The sequence below is a fragment of the Erpetoichthys calabaricus genome, chromosome 1 (genome assembly GCF_900747795.2).
Source record: "Erpetoichthys calabaricus chromosome 1, fErpCal1.3, whole genome shotgun sequence".
NCBI classification, from domain to species: Eukaryota; Metazoa; Chordata; class Cladistia; order Polypteriformes; family Polypteridae; genus Erpetoichthys; species Erpetoichthys calabaricus.
Window position 1 is genome coordinate 343324359 of NC_041394.2, and position 20406 is coordinate 343344764.

The window sequence follows — 20406 nt, forward strand, 5'->3', positions numbered from 1 at the left end:
CTCCTGTTGAGTTTGGGGTCAGGCTGCCTGGGTTGAGACCTATCTAAAGATTGGCTAGTGAAGGTCCTAAGGCCTCATTTATAAAGCTTGCATACACATAAAATTGCAGTTAAAACATGTGTATGCAACCTCCCATACAAACGTCATGATTTACTAAAGAAACTTGACAGGGGAATAAACGTATTTACAGTAACTCTGACCCTTACATACACAACATTTTAGAGAAACTGGGAAATGACGACACCCTCGATCAAGAAGGAAAAGGCAGCCAAACTACCTAAATGACGACTCGCAAGAATAATTCAATTCACCAAGCTGTTATTATAATGTGCGCTGATGTGACAAACATGGCACCTCAAAAATTAGAGCTATGATGTACAAACTGTATTTTAGTTCCCTTAAAGACAGCCAATGATATATATTTGAACTGAAGAAATTCTACTTTGTCATCACTTTATATCTGCTAGTTGATGTCACTTCTCAGGGAACTGGCCGACACCTCAACAGTATCTCAGCCAAGCTTCACTCCATTATGCCTGCTGTGCTAGAAGCTATTAACTGACTGCTGATGCACTACATGTGCTTTTTGTACAGTATGGGTGTACACACATAACACATGACATGTTTTTGCCAACACAAAAAGTCATTCTGCAGCCATGTCCAGCTCTCCTAACACAACTGGAACACTTTACTGCACTCATATTGCAAAAAGGACACCTAGCAATATCGAAACTGCTTTTGTTAACCGTAAGCAATGACATTCCATTAATACACAAGTCATCCAAGATGTGGCTGACAAATGTCACGTCTCCATGGCCTCACTCAAACCACAATTCATTTATTTTGAGACAAAGTAGCTTTGACAGACGTGATGTTGCTTTACATGGTAAAGTATGTGTTGGTGTAGTAACCTGCTGAACTCTCAGTGTTTCATATGACCTGACCTATTCATTATAACAGCAATCATGTCATTACATGTGCCAGGTGACAGTGGCTTCCTGCACAGAGTTTTGCCCTACAACTTTCCTGAACCCCAGAGCACAGATGAGAGGCGCTGTAACTACATGTGTGATCTTTCACTCTCAGATGAAGAGCAAAGCCAGATATTCTTGAATGCAGGTGGTGGGGTCTTAAAAGTTGAGGAGGAAGAGGCTGATCTACCAGCCCATGAAGTTCTGCAGCATCATGATTGCATACAGAGGTGACAGATTAGCAGACTGCATATGTGAATGTTTCAGGGTGGCAGTTAAAGGAGTGTTCACATATACATATTTAAAAAGTGACTATGATTTACAAAAAGTACATTTTGTAGTAATGTGCATACATCCGGTTTATAAATCTTATAAATAATTTTTTCTGGACGTACACATTTTCCTGTTTTTTGTGTGTGTGTGTGTGCGCATATATTCATGCTCAATTCCATGCAAAGTTTTATAAATGTCACCCCTGGTCTAATGTGTGGGTCTTTTAAAGGCCTGAATTCCCATGTCACCATGTGTGTGTCCCCATTTCACAGTGGTTTGGAGGTAAAATATCACTGGACACCATTGCTATAACCTCATGGTAGAATCACAGTTTAGGGCTTTTTTGCTTCTGCAGCACCAGAACAGGATGCCATCATCAATGTAGCACTGAATTAAAAATTGTTATAAAGAAATCTGATAGGAGATGTCATGATAGTGAAAGCTTGAGAGAAGTTAGGTAATGAAAAAAAAAATCAGCTGAAACAAAAGAAGAAATCTACAAGAGAAAGGCTTAAACAGAAGAAAGCTGGTGTTCCAAACCGGCCAATCAGAAGAGCTTAGGGTTCATTGGCTTTACCTGAAGTCAGCTGATCATTGAAGGAATCCCTGAGACATCAAGGAATTGAAAACTTTTGAAACAATGAATAGACAAGAAATTGAACCCTGAGTGGCAGCTGCAGGAAATGTTTGGTGAAGGTCATTGAAGCTAAAGGGGGATCAGAAAGTTTCTAAAGACAGAGGGGTCACAAACTGGACTGTTCCCATGTATAAATAATGTATTCAGGAATGACAAGGGTCTCATTGTTTGTTACAATCGGACCTCGCTAAGTTGACCTTCCCTAAGGTCAAAAACCTCCCTGTGTCGAATTATCGTTAGTCCCTGGCCGAATTCCCATAAGACCAATGTATTTAAGATCTCCTCAACTTGAAAACTTTTTGGCTCGCAACCTCTGTTAGTCGAATTTTCTATGGCCTTTGGGTTATCATTCTGAGGCTGCATTTCAGAACACGTGGTCCGGAAAACCAAGAAAAGGGACGCAAAGTCTTATCTTGTCAGGAGGAGCCTTGAATAGTGTTTGTGTCTGTGTGTTTCTCCATAGTCACCTGTACGGTACGTGCCCCGAGAATGGCAACTGGTAAGCGTAAGCTTAAAATGTTGTCAATCGCGGAAAAAGTTACCGTCATCCGAGCCGTCGAAAAGGGCGACAAGAAGAAAGTGGAAATTGCAAAGCAATTCGGCATTCCCACAAGTACGCTCTCCACTTTTCTGAAAGAAAAAGAAAAGATTTTGAAACTGTACAGTGAGAAGTCATGTGGCCATCAGAAGAGGATGAGGGAATGTGAGTATCCCGTCACTGAACAATGCATTTTGAAGTGGTTTGTGCAAGCGAGGGATAGGAACATTCCTATTGACGGAAAGCTTTTGCAAGCAAAAGCAGAAGAATTTGCCAAAGAGTTGGGCCATTCAGAATTTAAAGTCAGCAATGGTTGGCTGGACAAATTCAAGAAAAGACACGGAATTGTGTTTAATAGGCTATGTGGCGAAAGTGCGCAAGTGCCAGAAGAAGATAGCATTCATTGGATACAGAAACTGCCAGAAATTGTTCAAGATTACAGTCCTGATGACGTCTTCAATGCAGACGAAACTGGTTTATTCTTCAAATGCACTCCAGACAAAACAATGACTTTCAAAGGTGAACCTTGCCAAGGCGGAAAGAAAAGTAAGGAGCACGTGACTCTTCTTTTGGGCGCAAACATGAGTGGGTTAGAAAAATTGCCCGCATTGTTGATTGGGAAATCATTGAAACCCAGATGCTTCAAAAATGTGAAATCGTTACCTATGCATTACAAGGCCAATAAGAAAGCTTGGATGACATCAGAGCTTTTCTCCAAGTGGCTGAAGAAAGTGGATGCAGCGATGGTCCGGAAGAAACGAAGAATCATTCTTTTCATCGACAGTTGCACAGCACATAACCATATCCCTGTCATGAATGCTGTGACAATCAAGTTTTTCCCACCGAACATGACATCTAAGCTTCAACCTCTCGACCAGGGCATCATTAACAATTTTAAGTTGCGATACCACAAACTCGTTGTGAGAAAATTGCTGTGGGATATCGAAGATAAACGCCCACTAGGAATTGACCTGCTAGAAGCGATGCGAATGGCCTGGAGAGCTTGGGATGAAGTTCCGGAGGAAACAATCAAGAATTGCTTCAAAAAAGCAGGTTTTGGACAGCAAACAATTGAGGATTCAGAGGAGCACTTGGAGGGAATGTCTATGGAAACAGACAACACACTTGCAAGTCCCGAAGAATGTTCCACGGTTCTGACAGCTACTGGCGCCAATAAGGAAGTGTCCTTTCAAGATTTTCTCAAAGTTGACAGTGCGGTGAATGTTTGTGGAGAATTAACGGATGCTGACATTATTGCTGAGGTGGCAAATAAGGAACAAAAGGAAAATGAGAGTGGGGATGAGGAAGAATACGGCAACAATGTCGATACTCAGCCTGTCCCCAGCCAAAAAGAAGCGAGGCAGGCTATTGACATACTGCGCAGATTCTTGGAATCTACGCCGGATCTTGAGGAAAATATGTTTCGGTCCATTGATGAGATTGAGGAGATTGTCGAGCGAGATGCATCGGCACATCAACGGCAAACGAAGTTAACAGACTTTTTTCTCTAAAGATAACCTGTTTCATTGCACTGCTCGATAGTACATACTGTAGATGCATGTTCCGGTATGTAGCCTACATGTATACGCATAAAACAATATAATAAACGGTTATATAATAATTAAGCTGGAAAAATAATGTCCTTGATTAACCCGTGCCTATTATGCCGTTTTCCCTAACTCGAAAACTCAGTAAGTCAAATTTTTTTTCGGGTCCCTTTGAGTTTGATTTAGCGAGGTCCGACTGCGTTAATTTAAGACGACTGTGCTTGTCTGTTTTATGGACTTAATTGAAGATCAGACCACAGAATTAGGAGGAATTATTGCAGAAATAAAAGAAAATCCAAAGGGTTCACAAACTTTCTTTTTACCAAAGACAGGCTTAGAGTGTTTGCATAATGTTACAAACATTAATGGAAGAAGTACAGACTCCAATACCCTGTAAACTGTAGTGAAATTGCTGTGTTTAATATAGTTTGAATGTTTGTCTAAGTTTCACTTAAAAAAAGCACAAGACAGCACTTTCAGGCCCATAACCCTGACCCTAAAACGTGTACCGATTGTTATTTTTCACTTACTTGTTTTAGATGACGTCTTGGGTGGTGGCTGATCTTCCTCAGTTCTAGGAGATGAAATTCCTTGAGTCGTCTTTGTGTCAGACTGTAATGATTCATATTTTACATTGATAGAAGACTCCAGAGATGAAGAGTGTCTGCTATGAGAAGAGACTAACCCGGTCACTGCTCCATCTTTATCTCCATAATGAAGGTCATCTTTCTTGTCACTCTCAGTACTCATACAGTTGTGAATCTCAGTGCTGGCACACTCTTCTTTAATACTCACTGACCCCAGTTCACTGTCCTCTTCCTTGATGTCCAGACTCTCCTGTTTGGGGTGGACACTCTCCCACTCACAGTCCTCCTCCTTAACATTTATGGTCCTCTCCTCCATGATACTCATGTCAGCCTCACATGTCTCCTCTTTCATATCCATTTAATTGTTACAGTAAATGGCAGAGTTTTATCTCTCTGTAGAAAAAAACAGGAATCGATTCCATTAAAACTGCATCATTCAGATCTAAAGACATTTGATTTTTATAACATCCTGTTAGTTAAAGCTGATGTCAAGTCAGACAGTGAATAGCAATCAGACAGTAACTCATCACTTTTCATGTAACATCAAGTGCAAAATGAGTTTAGGAATGAGAGGAGGGCCGAACAGGCTAGAAGAATAAGAAGGCCATCTTGCACAGTTGTGTGTCAACAGTATTCACTACTTTGATTGAACATTCAATACTGTTAGGGTCACAGAATTTTGTTAATAGTTAATGTAAAGGAAGGTTTATACAAGTCAGGCCTGAGGATTATGTTAAAAAACAGGGGCATATGAAGGAGGAACTTAAAATCGCTGGTCAACTTGTTTAATGTGAAACTGCCCCAAGTTTACAAAATCCAAAACTATCATTCAAGTCACAACCTTCATTTACATAATCTTAGTGAGATAAAGGCAGTTGCCGGTGTGTCCCTGTAAAGATGGCCGCCTAATGTGAGACACCCAATGTCTGACTTCAACTAGCCTGTGACTAGCCAAGATAAATTTAAACAGGTTTGATTTTGTTTCTAGTCTTAGGGGCAGACTGTGTGTGCAGGAGAGACGACAACCACTGAATGTTTCCCTGAAGTAGAAGGCATAGAGTTAAGTGAAGAGGAATAAGAAACTGTAGGGTTTGAACCTAACAAAAATAAGAGATGCTCCTCTTTCTGTTTCGTGTTTCAGAGAGCAAAACAAAAGGGGGAAAAATAAAATAAAAAAGGGCGAAGATTGCTGCTGAAGAGCTACAGCTGTTAACCCTTTGTACACTACAAGTGTCATCAGCAGCATGCTATTGGCTGTTAGAAACAGGGCTGAGCACAACTCTGTTGAATGGTCGGCACACAATCGCTAAATCTGACAACTGTTTAAATTAATGTGGCCAGGTGATGAGATCAGCGACTGTGGTTGGCAAATATGACATGCTCCAGGACAAAAACATTCTTCAAAACGTTGTCATTATCAACAACTTTGAAATAAGTTTCAAGTTTATCAGCTTCATCTTGTTTAAGTACACTCTGCACACATCACAAATATTTTAGTAATTAACACATTAATAAACTCCTATTAAACAGCAGCACCACCCAGTATTGTGAGATTGGCATGGTGGAGGCCTTGTGTGCCTCAGTGTTTCTTAATGCTCCACCCTGACAGACCAGTTTGCTAAGGGTAATCCTAAAAGGGGGGTCCAGAGTAAAAGCGGCTCATTATTGACCTTCACGAATATTCTGATTAACTCTTTTAGGGCTAATTTTTTTTTTGTTTCTTTTCTCCCAGGGCTGAATATTTTTCCAAAAACTAACTTTTTTTAAAAAAAGAACACAAAGCAATTGAAATCAACAAAAAATATTTACTTTTGACAAATGTTACAGTCTTGCATGTTGTATGAGCCTGCATACTCTATGATTTCACATACATATCACATACATTTTACACAGCAAAGTCCTGCAAAGTCTGATCTCGCTCAAAGCAGCCAATTTCAGTCATTGCCACATTGCACTGCTTACAATACGTGTTGCTTTGGTGCCTACTTTTCAATTGTCTGTTGCTGCACTTTCTCACATATATTGTTAGTGTGTACTGTAGAGAGACAAGTCACCCGTTTGCCACCGTGCCATGCCACTGCCACCAAGTTTTCTGAATAAAACTTTGCAGCATCACGTACCTATCATCACGCTGCATAACCTGTCCAAAGCCACCAGGGGACAAAGCACGTTTGGACCAATGCTCTCTGAAGTTATATCACCAGTTCTGTCCCATCTCTATTTGTAATGCCACAGTGCACTTCATCTCGTCTTTTGTTGTGGGTTTCCACTTTGAAAAACGAGAATGCGATGCAAGCGCAGCCCGCGATTCAAAACATTTCTCTGCCTACCTGTTTGTCTCGTCTGACAGTAGCTGAAAAGCAGCATCAGGAGAGAGCAGCCTGAAGTAGTTCAGCAGCTGGTGATCTGTCGTGTCCAACAGCAAGCCACGCCATCTTGTGAAGTCCAGTAGCCCACGGATCAATGTCTATGTATTCCTCCCACGCGAACCTTGCCGTAGCTGCATCAGCTGCGCGAATGGTTCAGCTGGCAGTGGATCAGCTGGCGCGGCATCGGCTGGTGTCCGATCAGCTGATGCCGGCTTCTCACTCTCTTGTTCGATCTCCTGATCACTGTCAATAAAATCCGATTCTGAAAAATCAGAGTCCGACTCCGCGATAATGCGCAAAACATTGTCTGCCGAGTGTTTTCTTTTCTGCACTCGCTTTGCTCCCTTGTGACATGTCGATGCCATCTTGCCATTGTTTACATTTCGCAACTTATGCACACACAAGGATTAGTTGCCGAGTCAACGAGTCTAGCATTCCTCCAAGCACAGAGGGAATGCCTGCGATGTGACAGTGAGTTTTGTCGCCATTAACAGCTGATTGTCGCCCTCTATCCCTGGATGTCGACTTTTGTCGACATTCGCCCTCAACCCCTCCTGTCGACAAAGGTCGACATCCGCCCTAAAAGAGTTAAATGAAAGTGGGTCTTGGCCAGAAGAATGATGCCAGTCCTGACAGTGGTGTTCACCTAAGAGTGGCACATGGGGTGACCCACACAGCCTGGTTGGCTCAGAATGATAAAGTCACATGTATAAGTAGCCAAATGGACCTTAACCTCATCACCGTGGTCCAGCGCAAAACAAATACAAAGAGAAGTTATTGGGGTATAGGAAGAAAACCAGAGTACCTGTACAGGGAAGGAGCCAGCTATAGACCATCATAGGGTACACACACATTCAAGTCCATAACCATACCAAGACAAGTTAGATTTCCCAGGCCACTAAACCTGAGCATCTTTACAGAAGTAGAGAAAATAAGAATAAAACAGCAGACATGGAAACTGCATAGAGACTTAAAAAACAGGCTGAGATTCAAATTCATTCTGACAGAACTGTGAGGCAGTAACACAAACCACAAATCTCTATTAACTTCTCTAATACTCACTAACAGACATTACTGGTTTGGCTTTAGCACTGAAACATGGGAGTTTGTCATATTTGATACAAGTTAAATGGGAAAATAAGACATTTAAGTGTCTATTCAAGCAATGCATGTAAATGTCGGCATTGGGTTAAGCAGGTTTGAGACAGTGTGTGTAAATACAGATACTGTTGTTCACAGCTCGTATTCTCTAAGACTCTTCTCCACGGTCATGGACTCCAGTTTGTTTTTCATTTTTACTAATCTGACTCCTCACTGTTCTTTTAATGGCCGGCCGCTCACCACCTCCGCGACTGTCATTGAACTGGACACCGCGGAGGAGTAGCATCCACCTTTAGAGCTACAGCACCATACGTCACAGCAGTTTTAGACCCGGAAGTGGTGTCATCTTCATTTCAGGACTGACTTCGTAAAATTACTTTTGGAAGGTTTCGGCAGATCTCAGAGAAAAGCCAAGCAAAATGACACCTTTTATTGGCTAACTAAAAAGATTACAATATGCAAGCTTTCGAGTTAGCCAATAAAAGGTGTCATTTTGCTTGGCTTTTCTCTACATTCATAATGGCTAACACGGTACAACACCCTAGTACGGCAGATCTCGGCAAAGCCTGGAAAGTAACATCGGGTCAAAGACCCATTTAGAAACCAAATAATATGCATCATTGTGAAGTTCGGAGAGTTTCTGCCATCACCTCATGTCACACATCAAACTAAACCATAAAGATCGTTTCTGTGAAATACACTAACATTTACGTTGTGTTCGGGTCTGTGGGAACCATTTAACATGTCAGCAAAATTAAAATCATCGAGATCTCTGTTAATTGAAAATAGTTTTTCGTTTACATTCATGAAACGAAGTATACAATATAATTATAATGTTTACACCACGTTAGAGTTTAGTAAAACGTTAATAATAAAAGTGATTACATTTTTTAAAATGTACTATGCATGTGTGCAATATTGTTCTAAACCAATTTAGAACAAACATTTAAGCCAATCTAGTATTTTTAAACATGTGAAGAAAACGGCAATCAATATTCTACACTGAATTATGCAATATATTAATTGCCTTATATAGAACTGCTCGTTTTTGTCACTTATTATTATAAACAATGGGCCATCAAAAGAAAAAAAATAAAAATACTAATAAGAACACAATTTATTTATACAGCACCCTGCCCAAAATTCAGAAAGAACAACAGGACCGATATAACATTGGCTACAAATAATATCTTTACTAAATAAAGATAAATACAGGATATACAAAACATTCAAATAGAATAACAGACAATAATGCAGACTAAAATACAACATAATACTACAAAAAAATCTTGAACAAATAACATAAATTGTAATAAAAATTCAAACCCTGGGTACCTGGACAGACAGGGGGTAAACTAAAAGAAGGGGCAGAATGTCAGGTCTGTTTAATGTCCTCCTAAACAAATGAGTTGAAACAAATGAATGGAGTCAGCTGATGCCATTAATTTTGGGAGGTCATTCCACAGTCAGGGCGCTATATACAGCTGAAGGCCCTGCTGTCACCCACAGAGTGCAGGTTAGTGGGGGGCACAGAATTGGGGGACCTTAGTGGGCAGGTCAAGAACAGAAGTTGATATTCAGTCCTGTAAGACACAGGGGGCAGTGAAGGTGCAGCAGGATGGCTGGGATGTGCTCGCTGTTGGTGGTCCATATCACTACTCTTGCAGTTGAGTTTTGAATCAGCTGGAGCTGTGATATAAGATTATATTATTATAAAATTAAGATAACTTAATTATTATATTATAAATTAAGCCATGAGGGTTTCCCTGGACATGACATAAGCTACATAGGGTCTGACAATGGGTCCAAGGATTTCATTCCGATACCTAATGGCAGTCAAAGTGCTGCTGTCTAGCCTGTAGAGGTCTGTGTGTCCCTTCATGAATATGCCACCCCTGACCATCACTGATCCACCACAAAACCTGTCAGCTGAACGATGTCACAGGCAGCATAATGTTTTCCATAGCTTCTCCAGACCCCTTCACGTCTGTCACATGTGCTTAGGGTGAACCTCCCCTCATCTGTGAAAAGCACTGGGTGCCCACCAGTGGTAGACCTGCCAATTCTGGTATTCTATGGCAAATGCCAATCAAGCTCCACAGGGCCCACTAAAGGATGTTGGGCCCTCAGGCCAACATCATCAAATCTGTTTCTTCTTGTCAGAGGTCAGAGACATTCACACCAGTGGCCTGCCTGCTGGAGGTCATTTTATAGGCTCTGCCAGTGCTCATCCTGTTCCTCCAGACCTGCTGGTGGGTTAAGGACCTTCTCTGGCCCTGTCCAGCTCTCCTACAGTAACTGCCTGGCTCTTGGAATCTCCTCAATGCCCTTGAGACTGTGCTGGGAGACACAGCAAACCTTCTGGTAATGACACGTATTGATGTTCTATCCTGGAGAAATTGGACAACCTGTGTAACCTCTGTAGGTCCAGGTATCGCCTCAGTAGTGACACTGACCGTAGCCAAATGCAAAACAAGTGACAAAACAGATGAGGAGGGAAAAATGTCAGTGGGCTCCCTCCACCTGTTACACCATTCATTCCTGTTTTGGGGGTCGTCTCATTGTTGCTCCTCTAGTTCACCAAAGCAGCTGAAACTGATGAACAAGCCCCTCTGCTACTTAACTGAACAGATCAACAGCCCACAAGTTTCATTGACTTGATGCTATACTCTCATTAAAAAGTGTTCCTTTATTTTTTTGAGCAGTATACTTTAATGTAATATTGTGGTTTTAGAAGTCACTACACAAATTACTGAAATACACTCAATGATAGTTTTGGATATTCCCTCACACTTCACAAATGCAGTAGTTTACAAACATCGTATTTTAATTTTTCTTTGAGAAGCATGAAAAATAATTGAGTTGAATCTCAACTTATGATTACATTTTTGCTACGTATGTACTATTGAGGGACTTTTTTTTTTTTAATCAGATGATCATTTTATTTTAACAAGCAATGTATAAAAAATAAAAAAATAACCTGTTTACTCTTTACCCTTAGATCACATTCTATTTGTTTATCAAGCAGAACTGAATATTTTCATTTTCTACACAATACTGCAATAACTGTACAGTTCACACAGTGAGACATACAAACACACTCACTATACACACACACTACTGGTGCCATCATTGGTTCCCCTGTGGATTGGACTGTTGAATCGACACAATGGCTGTACATGCTGGGGTCTTTGGCACATGTCGTCCCAGTAGCATGTGAGGTGTCACCAGTGGTTTACCCTGCTACTCAAGAAGGCTCTGTCTCCTTCTCCCTGTTCCAGTCTCGGTTCAAGCTTGTTGAGATGACAAAAGTATTCCCCCCCCCCCCCCCCCCCCCCCCGAGATGTTCAATATGTTGAAAAAATTGCGTGTGGCCAGCATCCAGCGTAATGTTTTGTCTAAATTCTCCACTCCTCTTTTTGTAGGAGTCCATTATCATTTCTGGCCATGGCATCTCCTATCCCAGTGCACATCACATTCTGCACCAAGGATGTGTCATTTGTTTAGACAAACGTGAAGGTCTTCACTGGCCTGTTCTGTGTGGCCAGCAGTTGAGATGAGAGCTCTGGCTTATTTTTCCTTATTGTGCTAAGCATTGTTACCTTCCAATTGAGGAGCTACTGTCCCAGTTTGTGTAAAAGTTATTGCATATGGCGTTGTGGCCATGCAACTTATGTCATGTCCAGGGTAACCCAAATGCCTTAATTTATCATAGCAGTTCCTCCATCTGACTTCCCTTTGTTAATGAAATGACATCCTCTGCTCTTCTGTATCTCTGTGCTTCCCCTTGAGCTATTTATTTGTAGCTTTGGTCTGGGTTATCATTTTTATGCAGATGATGCTTAGATCTATTTCAGTGTTAAAAGTGACACTTCATCACAGCCTTCTCAGCTCACAACTTGCCTCATTGAAATTAAAGTAAAATTAAAACCTGAACAGAGCAAAACTCTTTGAAATGAAATTACAACATTACATTAAACAGGACATTAAACATACCTGACATTCGGCCGCTTCTTTCAGTTTACCCCCTCTATCTGTCCAGGTACTCAGGGTTTGAATTTTTATCACAATTTATGTTATTTGCTTAAGATTTTTTTGTAGTATTATATGTTGGATTTTAGTCTGCATTATTGTCTTCAATTCTATTTGAATATTTTTTATATCCTGTATTTATCTTTATTTAGTGAAGATATTATTTGTAGCCAATGTTATATAGGTCCTGTTGTTCTTTTTGAATTTTGGGCAGGGTTCTATATAAATAAATTTTGTTCTTATTTGAATTTTTCTTTTTTTTTTTCTTTTGATGGCCCATTTTATAATAATAAGTGACAAATACTAGAGCAGTTCTATATAAGGCAATTAATATATTGCATAATTCAGTGTAGAATATGTATTGACATTTTCTTCACATGTTTAAAAATATTACATTTGCTTAAATATTTATTCTAAATTGGTTTAGAACAATATTGCACACATGCATAGTACATTTAAAAAAAACGTAATCACTTTTATTATTAACGTTTTACTAAACTCTAATGTGGTGTAAACATTGCAATTATATTGTATACTTCGTTTCATGAATGTAAACGAAAAGCTATTTTCAACTAACACGGATCTTGATGATTTTAATTTTGTCGATATGTTAAATGGTTCCCACAGACCCGAACACAACGTAAATGTTAATGGTGTATTTCACAGAAACGATCCGTATTGTTTAGTTTCATGTGTGACACGACGTGATGGCAGAAATCCTCTGAACCTCACAATGATGCATATTATTTGGTTTCTAAACGGGTCTTTGACCCGACGTTACTTTCCGGGCTTTGCCGAGACCTTCTAAAAGTAATTTTACGAAGTCAGGCCTGAAACGACGGAGACGTCACTTTTGGGTCAACAACTTCGGGTCTAAAAATGTGGTGAAGTATGGTGCTGTGGCTCTTCAGGTGGATAGTATTGGTCGCGAACAAAAGGCAGAAATCAAAGCGCCGTACTCCCCGGTGTCTGCGATTCGAGAAGGAATCGACAAAAGGAACACACGGAAAAGAATGAATAGGCGCCAGCGGTGTGACTGGGTAGTACGATTTAAAATTTGAGAGTCAGCCACGTTACGTGAACCGCAGATATCAATGAACAGAAACAGCACGCGGGTGGCCACAGGAGGATTCACATCCACAAAATGCATTCCCAAAATACAGAGCACTTACTGCCTGCCTCTTGACGATGGGATTGTTTCTGAACTCGTTCACTCAGCAACAGTCTTGCGTCCGTAGTGTTTCACAAAGCGAGACAGTAGCAGCGTGGCTACAGTAGCTGTCGCGTTAGATGACGTCATCGACCATAGACATAGAATCACTAGACGCCGCCTGACCAACAGTTTCGTACGTCAACGTCGCCACCATATTGCGAGTGGCACAGTGAAGTAATGGATAAAGATGCCTCACGCATGTGCTGCTTGGGATTGTACAAACCGCTGTACGCTCCAAACCAGATCCCAGGGGATTACATTTCATAGGTAAGGCTGAGCAATTGCTTTGGTTATATTTGGCCATTAGAAAATCTCATTTTATAATATTTACTTTAGCTACACCAGGCTAAGCTAGCAAAGCTATGCATTTATGTGCTCAAGTGAGCCTTCAAACAACGTTTTGGCTAAACGTATTTAGTCACTAACTATGTAGATTGTTGTTAGCTGTTAACATTTCTCAAACTTTGAAAGTTTCCCAAAGAAATCCACCTCATGAAGCAGTGGGAGGTAGCCCTTAGACGGGATTTTGAGAAAGCTGTCCTGTGATGTGTGCTGTGCTAGTTTGGTAACAGATGCTGTACTGGCATCATATGATCACAGTTACCACTTGCTCACATTAAAAAACAAAGGAGGTTTGATGATTCCTTCTAAGGGTACAGTCAAGGTGGTCAAAGTAGCTGAGCGTGTTATCCGACAGTCGACATTAGGGCAAGCTGTCAGTGTATCTTTGATCAATCAGTTTGTTCAGGCTGAGATTGGTTCAGATGATGTGTTTTTTCTGAAGGAGCACATTGAGGAAACACAGTTCAGTTTGAAATTGACAACCATCATTTTATGCTCATGTCTTTAGTTGTGTCTGTCTTCCACAAACTAAGGCTGCACCATATTGCCAGACTGAATACTCTCAAATTACAGAGTGGCAACACACAGAAAAAGCTATGTAAGACATTTCTGTTTCAAGGATTTTAGATCCTATAATGTATATATTTAAGTAACCACATTGTGTGTGTGTGCGTAAGAGAGAGAGAGAGAGAGATTGAGAGAGGAATGAATGAAATGTTTTCAGAAATTATTAAGCCAATTTGTATACAATAAAATTGTTTATTTTTGTCATTGAGTGTATCATTTCACTGTTAAAAGAAAGACCAGACTGCCAGTTGCAGTCTTACTATTTTGACTTTCAGACGTTGGTCAAGTTTTTGTCTCAATAATTAATAATAATAATAATAATAACAACAGTACATTTTAATTTAATAGGCGCCTTTCTTAGCAATCAAGGTCACCTTACAATAAAAATAAACAACATTTGTACAATTAAAACAAGTGAATGATAAATCAAAAAGCAATAATTAGCAAACAAACAAAGATAACTGGCAGTAACAGCACAAAATTCACAATTGGTATGCCAGTTTGAAAAGAGAAGTTTTGAGGGCAGTTTTAAAATGTGTTATTGAATCGAGCTGACGTACTGTATATGAGAGGGAAGAGAATTCCCGAGTTGAGGAGCACAATGAGAGACGCTCGAGCTCCCATAGCACTGAGTCTGACATGTGGTACAGAAAGTCAAGCTGCAGATGAGGATCTGAGTGAGCGAGAGGAGTGTAAGTCTGGAGGAGATCAGTGAGGTAGGGGGGAGCTTTAAATGTTCAGAGCAGTGCTTAGTATTGTATTCTGTAGTTAACAGGGAGCCAGTGAAGTTGAGAGAGAAGAGGTGTAATATGTTCAGTGGATTTAGAACAGCAGGTTATCATGCTGGCAGCAGAATTTTGAAGAAGTTGTAAGCGATGGATAAGTTTTTGTGGGATGCCAGATAAAATAGCATTACAGTAATTTATACGTGAGGTGACTCTGGCATTAACCAATACTTCAGTACTGTGTTGCGTAAGAACCGGATGAAATCTAGAAATGTTTAGAAATCTTATAAACACTACATTAAGAAATTAAAATTAAGGAAATTATACTCATCTTGCATGTAATACAAAGCCAAGCATATGTCTTTCTAAAAAATGATATAGAATATTTACTTCTCATGCCTGTGTGCATCTTTTTAAATTTCACCAATTCAAAGCAATTAAGAAAATACGCTAAAAATGCAAACTTGTTGTTTTAAGCCTTAGCAGTAAGATTCAGCACAACGATCAATGGGTGCTCGCTGTCTCTGTTTACATTCTGAACAAACCCCCCAACTCTTTATGGTACTTGATAAAAAGCTGTTTATATTCCATAAAAAGAAACTCGGATTCTTGCCTCATGATTGGAGGAAGTCATATTAATATCATCTTTTAGGGCTACAGGGTAAATCAACGTTACTTGATTTTCAACAAAAGCGATGTGACAGAGGACAGACGGGAATGCTGGGGGCGTGGCATGGAAGGCCGAGTCTGCATCCTGCAGCCGGATACAATTGGGCTCGCTTGACTGTCACGTTATCCAGTGTCGGCCGCATAGACATACAGTATATAGACAGATACAATACGTAAGCGCGTCCGACCTATTGCGAGTGGCAAAAGTGCCATTTAAAGTAATACAAGTAGACGTAGAAACCGGGTTTTCTGATGAAGAAACAATAACATTTAAAACAGTATCGTTTACATACAACAGATTTTGGCGAATCGTTTAAATGCAGTTATTCATATCCATTTATACACTAATAATGGCAATTATAAAATAATAATAATTATTATTATTAGTATTATTATTAAATAATTCCTCCCATATAAATAACATTTCTTGGACTGCCTTCTTCCATCTCCGAAACATTTCTAGATGTCCTGTTATTATGCAACACAGTACTGAAGTATTGGTTAATGCCAGAGTCACCTCACGTATAGATTACTGTAATGCTAATCTATCTGGCATCCCACAAAAACCTATCCACCACTTACAACTCTTCAAAATTCTGCTTCCAGGATAATAACCTGCTGTTCTAAATCAACTGAACATATTACACCTATTCTCTCTCAACTTCACTGGCTCCCTGTTCACTACAGAATACAACACACAATACCGCTCTTAACATTTAAAGCTCTCCTCAACCTCACTGATCTCCTACAGACTTACACTCCTCTCGCTCACTCAGATCCTCATCTGTAGCTCGACTTTCTGTACCGCACATCAGACTCTGTGCTATGGGAGCTCGAGCGTCTCTTATAGTGCTTCTCATAATCCCCCGGGATCTGGTTTGGAGTGTACAGCGGTTTGTACAATCCCAAGCAGCACATGTGTGAGGCATCTTTATCCATTACTTCACTCCACAGCACTGCCATTCGCAATATGGCGGATACATTGACGTATGAAGCTGCTGGTCATGCAGCATCTAGTAATTCTATGTCTATGCTTTTATCCACACTCGTTTGAGCGAAAGGCACTGTAAAACAGGTCCAGTTCAGATTTGACACACTCTTCGGACATTCTGTGTACGAAAGTCATCTTCTCTTTAAAAATGTCTCTCTTCTTTTTTTTCCTTGCTTTAGTCTTGTTCTTCTTCTGACGATGTTTAGAAAATGCTGTATAAATAGTGCACCTTGCCTTTTTGACTGGTGGGCCCTCACTCGACCCCAGTGGTCTCTTGCATTTTGTCTTTCTCATTACCATCAAGCCCGCTCCCTCCTGCTTTTCTCGGACGCCACCAGCCGCACTTGATATAGCCCCGGTGATCACATCTTTTACAATATTTTTAGCAGCGCATTTCATATGTGGTTTTGCAATGTCAAAGCCTTTTTTCAGGAGAGGTAAAGATCTTCTAAAGAACCCCCAAAATATACCTCCAATGCCCCCACCATATATTACAGGGGATCCAGAGAATCCCAGTAATCTGTTACCCGCTTGGGTCTGGTAATATTGGATGTAAGGTGTCAGGTCCTGGTAAGACCTCATTGCTTCAGTCGTGCATACAATGCCTGACGGGTCTGAAATGCAACTTCACTATCACTTTACCAAACTGAAATGGGACGTTTTTTTTGTTCTGGTCCGTCTTTATTTCAATAGTCACTGTGTCGAAATGATTCTTGCTGACTGGGGCATAATGAGGTTTGTCGTATGTGATGGGAGTAATTTTAGTCGCTTGATCCTCTATATTAGGGGTCCTGAATCACGGTCCTGGAGGGCCGCAGTGGCTGCAAGTTTTTGCTCCAACCCAGTTGCTTAAAGAATATATAAAATATAGAACAACAATTGTAAGTTGTAACTGAACAATGAGGGCCATGTATGTTTGATACATTTTCTCACTAAACACAGTCATTTTCCTTTTTCCTCTCGTGTTATCTAAAAACAGATGCATGTCTTCCTTTTCTGAAAAAAAAGGATGATGAAGGGTCTAAAGACCTCTCGTCTTCTTCTGGAAACTCAGATAGCAACTCATATTTCTGAAGGGCCTCCTCAATGTCGTCTTTGTCCATTGACAGTAATGAAGGGAGTGAGATGTGCCCCCTGAACACAGAAATGTTCTCAGCACACCACTTCTCTGCCTTGGTAAGATGCTGAAGGATTCTGTGTTGCTGTAATATGTTTTATTAAAAAAATAATAATAATAAAAGGTCATTATAAAGCTTATAGCTTTTTCCTCCACATTTACAAGGAATGTAAGAAAAGGAAAGTAAAAAAATAATGTACAGTATACTCTGAATTCTGCGGTGGGCTGGCGCCCTGCCTGGGTTTGTTTCTTACCTTGAGCCCTGTGTTGGCTGGGATTAGCTCCAGCAGACCCCCGTGACCCTGTAGTTAGGATATAGCGGGTAGGATAATGGATGGGATGGATATTCTGAATTTGTTATACATTATTAACATTACTGCTTTTAATCGCAGATTCTACAAGTCTTCAATGTTTCTTACCACACACAATTATTAACACAGCACACAATGCATTTCAAATGTTTTAAGGCCTTTAAGAGTTGTACTAGTGCTCCAGTTTGTCAGAAGATGTAAAACAGGCTTTTAGTCTTTTGGGCTTTGACTCCTACTGGTTAACGATTAACAGTCAGCATCTGAGACAAGCATTAAGTCCTTTTATACATTTTATTCACTATACCATAGGCATTGTAAGTCAGCATCAACAAAATGTAATTCATCTTCCTTATGGAAGTTTATAAAATGAGGTGTCTATACCTGCTCATCAGTGCCCTGTGCTGGATGTTAGAGAAGGAAGGCTGACGTTTCTTCTAAAAGTAAAGATCTGAAATCTGCAGAACGCAGTGCTATGGAACAGAACAGCAAGACATTTTTTGTTTTCATGTCAGATGTAGTGCAAGTCTTTACTCTGTCTTCTCATTAATGGCTCAATAAAGCCTAAACCTGAAAACAGAGAAAATAGTATTTACCTAAGGAAATGTTAAATAAGAACCAAAAGAATAAGCACAATAAATGACCCTGTCCTGGCTGTCCATTATTTCTGTACCTTTTAATTTCTTGTTTGGTTCTTGGCCTTCATTTAGAAAGGCGTTTGCTCACTCAGTCTGATGTGAGCAGTTTCTTCAGTGATTTGAAAAAGAAGCACTAAGTTTATAATGGTAAGCATTGTGACTATTTGTCTTTGATTTACAATATGGCTAAGTATATTTGCCACATTACTGCAGAACTGAATGAAAGTTATTAAAGAAAATATAAATGTCATTTACCCCTTGGGGCTGAAGTTCTCAAGCAACATTCTACAACAGAACTTCCTCAAAGCCAGCATGTCATTCTAAAGAGGACTGAGCAGAGTCACGTCGTTGAAAGGAGTTTAATGCTACAAAAATATTTATGCAAACCATTATAAACATACATTTAAAATATCTGGATTTTGAAAGTAGGCATTTCTGGAAAATCAAACCACTAGGGACACTGTGCTGAAAAAATACAAATATAATAAAATAAAATAAACATAACATAACACAAATATCCAACACAAATTGTAGAAGGTGACAAAAATGGGAACCAACAACCAGATATAATCCTCCCTCTACATTGTAATAAATAAATAAATCTGGCTGACCGATAGTTTGGGATATTGCCATTGCATTATGATATAACTGTTGCAATGCTCTTGGACTACCTTGATATGATGATGGTAATATTACTGCTTTACCTACTTTGAATTGTCTGAATTATTGATACTGCGGTGGGCTAGCACCCTGCCCGAGGTTTGTTTCCTGCCTTGCTCCCTGTGTTGGCTGGGATTGGCTCCAGCAGACCCCCGTGACCCTGTAGTTAGGATATAGCGGGTTGGATAATGGATGGATGGATGGATGAATTATTGATATTTGAATTTTGAACGTGATCAATGAGACCTTGCATATGTTCCATTCTAAGTTTTGCTTGATTCGATTTAATAAAGAGACATTTTGCTTCAACCTTTAGATACGCATTAATGATGTAATGTTGCAATAGATGTTGAGATGACAGAAGTGGGCTAAATACCTGGGAATGTATGACTAATTTTGACCCGAAATTCTGTGTGGGTGTTATTCATTTATCAGAATTCATGTGTGTCATATTGTATGACCATCAGGTTACAGAGATGGTGACCGGTTTATTAACATAAAGGTGGCGGTACGCATACATTGCTTTTCCGATCAAGTCTGAAAGACTGTGAAGGTACACAGAGGCCATGGGTCCTAGAGCTACATGTTTTGTTTAATTGGTGAAAACACATAACTTTTTAAAATTTGAAATTGACAAATCGTCAAGTATAATTATAATAATAATTCTTTACATTTACATAGTGCTTTACTTACAACTTAAACTGCTTTACAAACTCTACACCAGGAGGTCCCAGGACACAAACCCATGATCTCCTTAATAGCGGCGGCGGAGCTACCAATGTGCCACTTAAACTGGTGAACTGTACTACATAATATTGTGCTTAATAGTATCATAGACTACTAACCCCACCTCGAGACACACAAAAACGCACTGAATTGTGGGTTGAATGTTATTTTAGAAGAAGTCAGCAGATGGGACTGAAAAGCTTTGTTAAGCTGAATGGCCTGTTCTCGTCTGGATTGTTCTGATGTTCCTGTGCTGTGTGACGTCCTGCCAAAGCTGAAGCACCTTGTCTGTGTGGAATCATTAACTGTATGGAGTGGCATAAATGTTGATAATGTTGATTGTTGATAATCACATTCCCTCATTTCAATTTCTTTTCCATTAGTGCTTGACATGA

General features: G+C 40.0%; 3 protein-coding genes across 3 annotated transcripts in view; 2 read left to right on the forward strand and 1 right to left on the reverse strand.

The window, feature by feature from the left end:
• The window catches only part of LOC127527617 (zinc finger protein 501-like), a 52656-nt gene extending 39315 nt beyond the window's left edge, over positions 1-13341 (reverse strand). The window contains exons 1-2 of the mRNA XM_051926765.1: positions 13228-13341; positions 4497-4946 (exon numbers count right to left, since the gene is read on the reverse strand). Of these exons, the coding sequence (XP_051782725.1) occupies positions 4497-4911 (415 nt within the window). The 5' untranslated portion in view covers positions 4912-4946; positions 13228-13341. The remainder of the gene's footprint in view (positions 1-4496; positions 4947-13227) is intronic.
• LOC114664931 (gastrula zinc finger protein XlCGF57.1-like) overlaps positions 1-20406 on the forward strand; it is a 607208-nt gene that overhangs the window by 507243 nt on the left and 79559 nt on the right. The gene's annotated exons all lie outside the window — the stretch shown is intronic.
• The window catches only part of LOC114642418 (zinc finger protein OZF-like), a 227469-nt gene that overhangs the window by 64303 nt on the left and 142760 nt on the right, over positions 1-20406 (forward strand). The gene's annotated exons all lie outside the window — the stretch shown is intronic.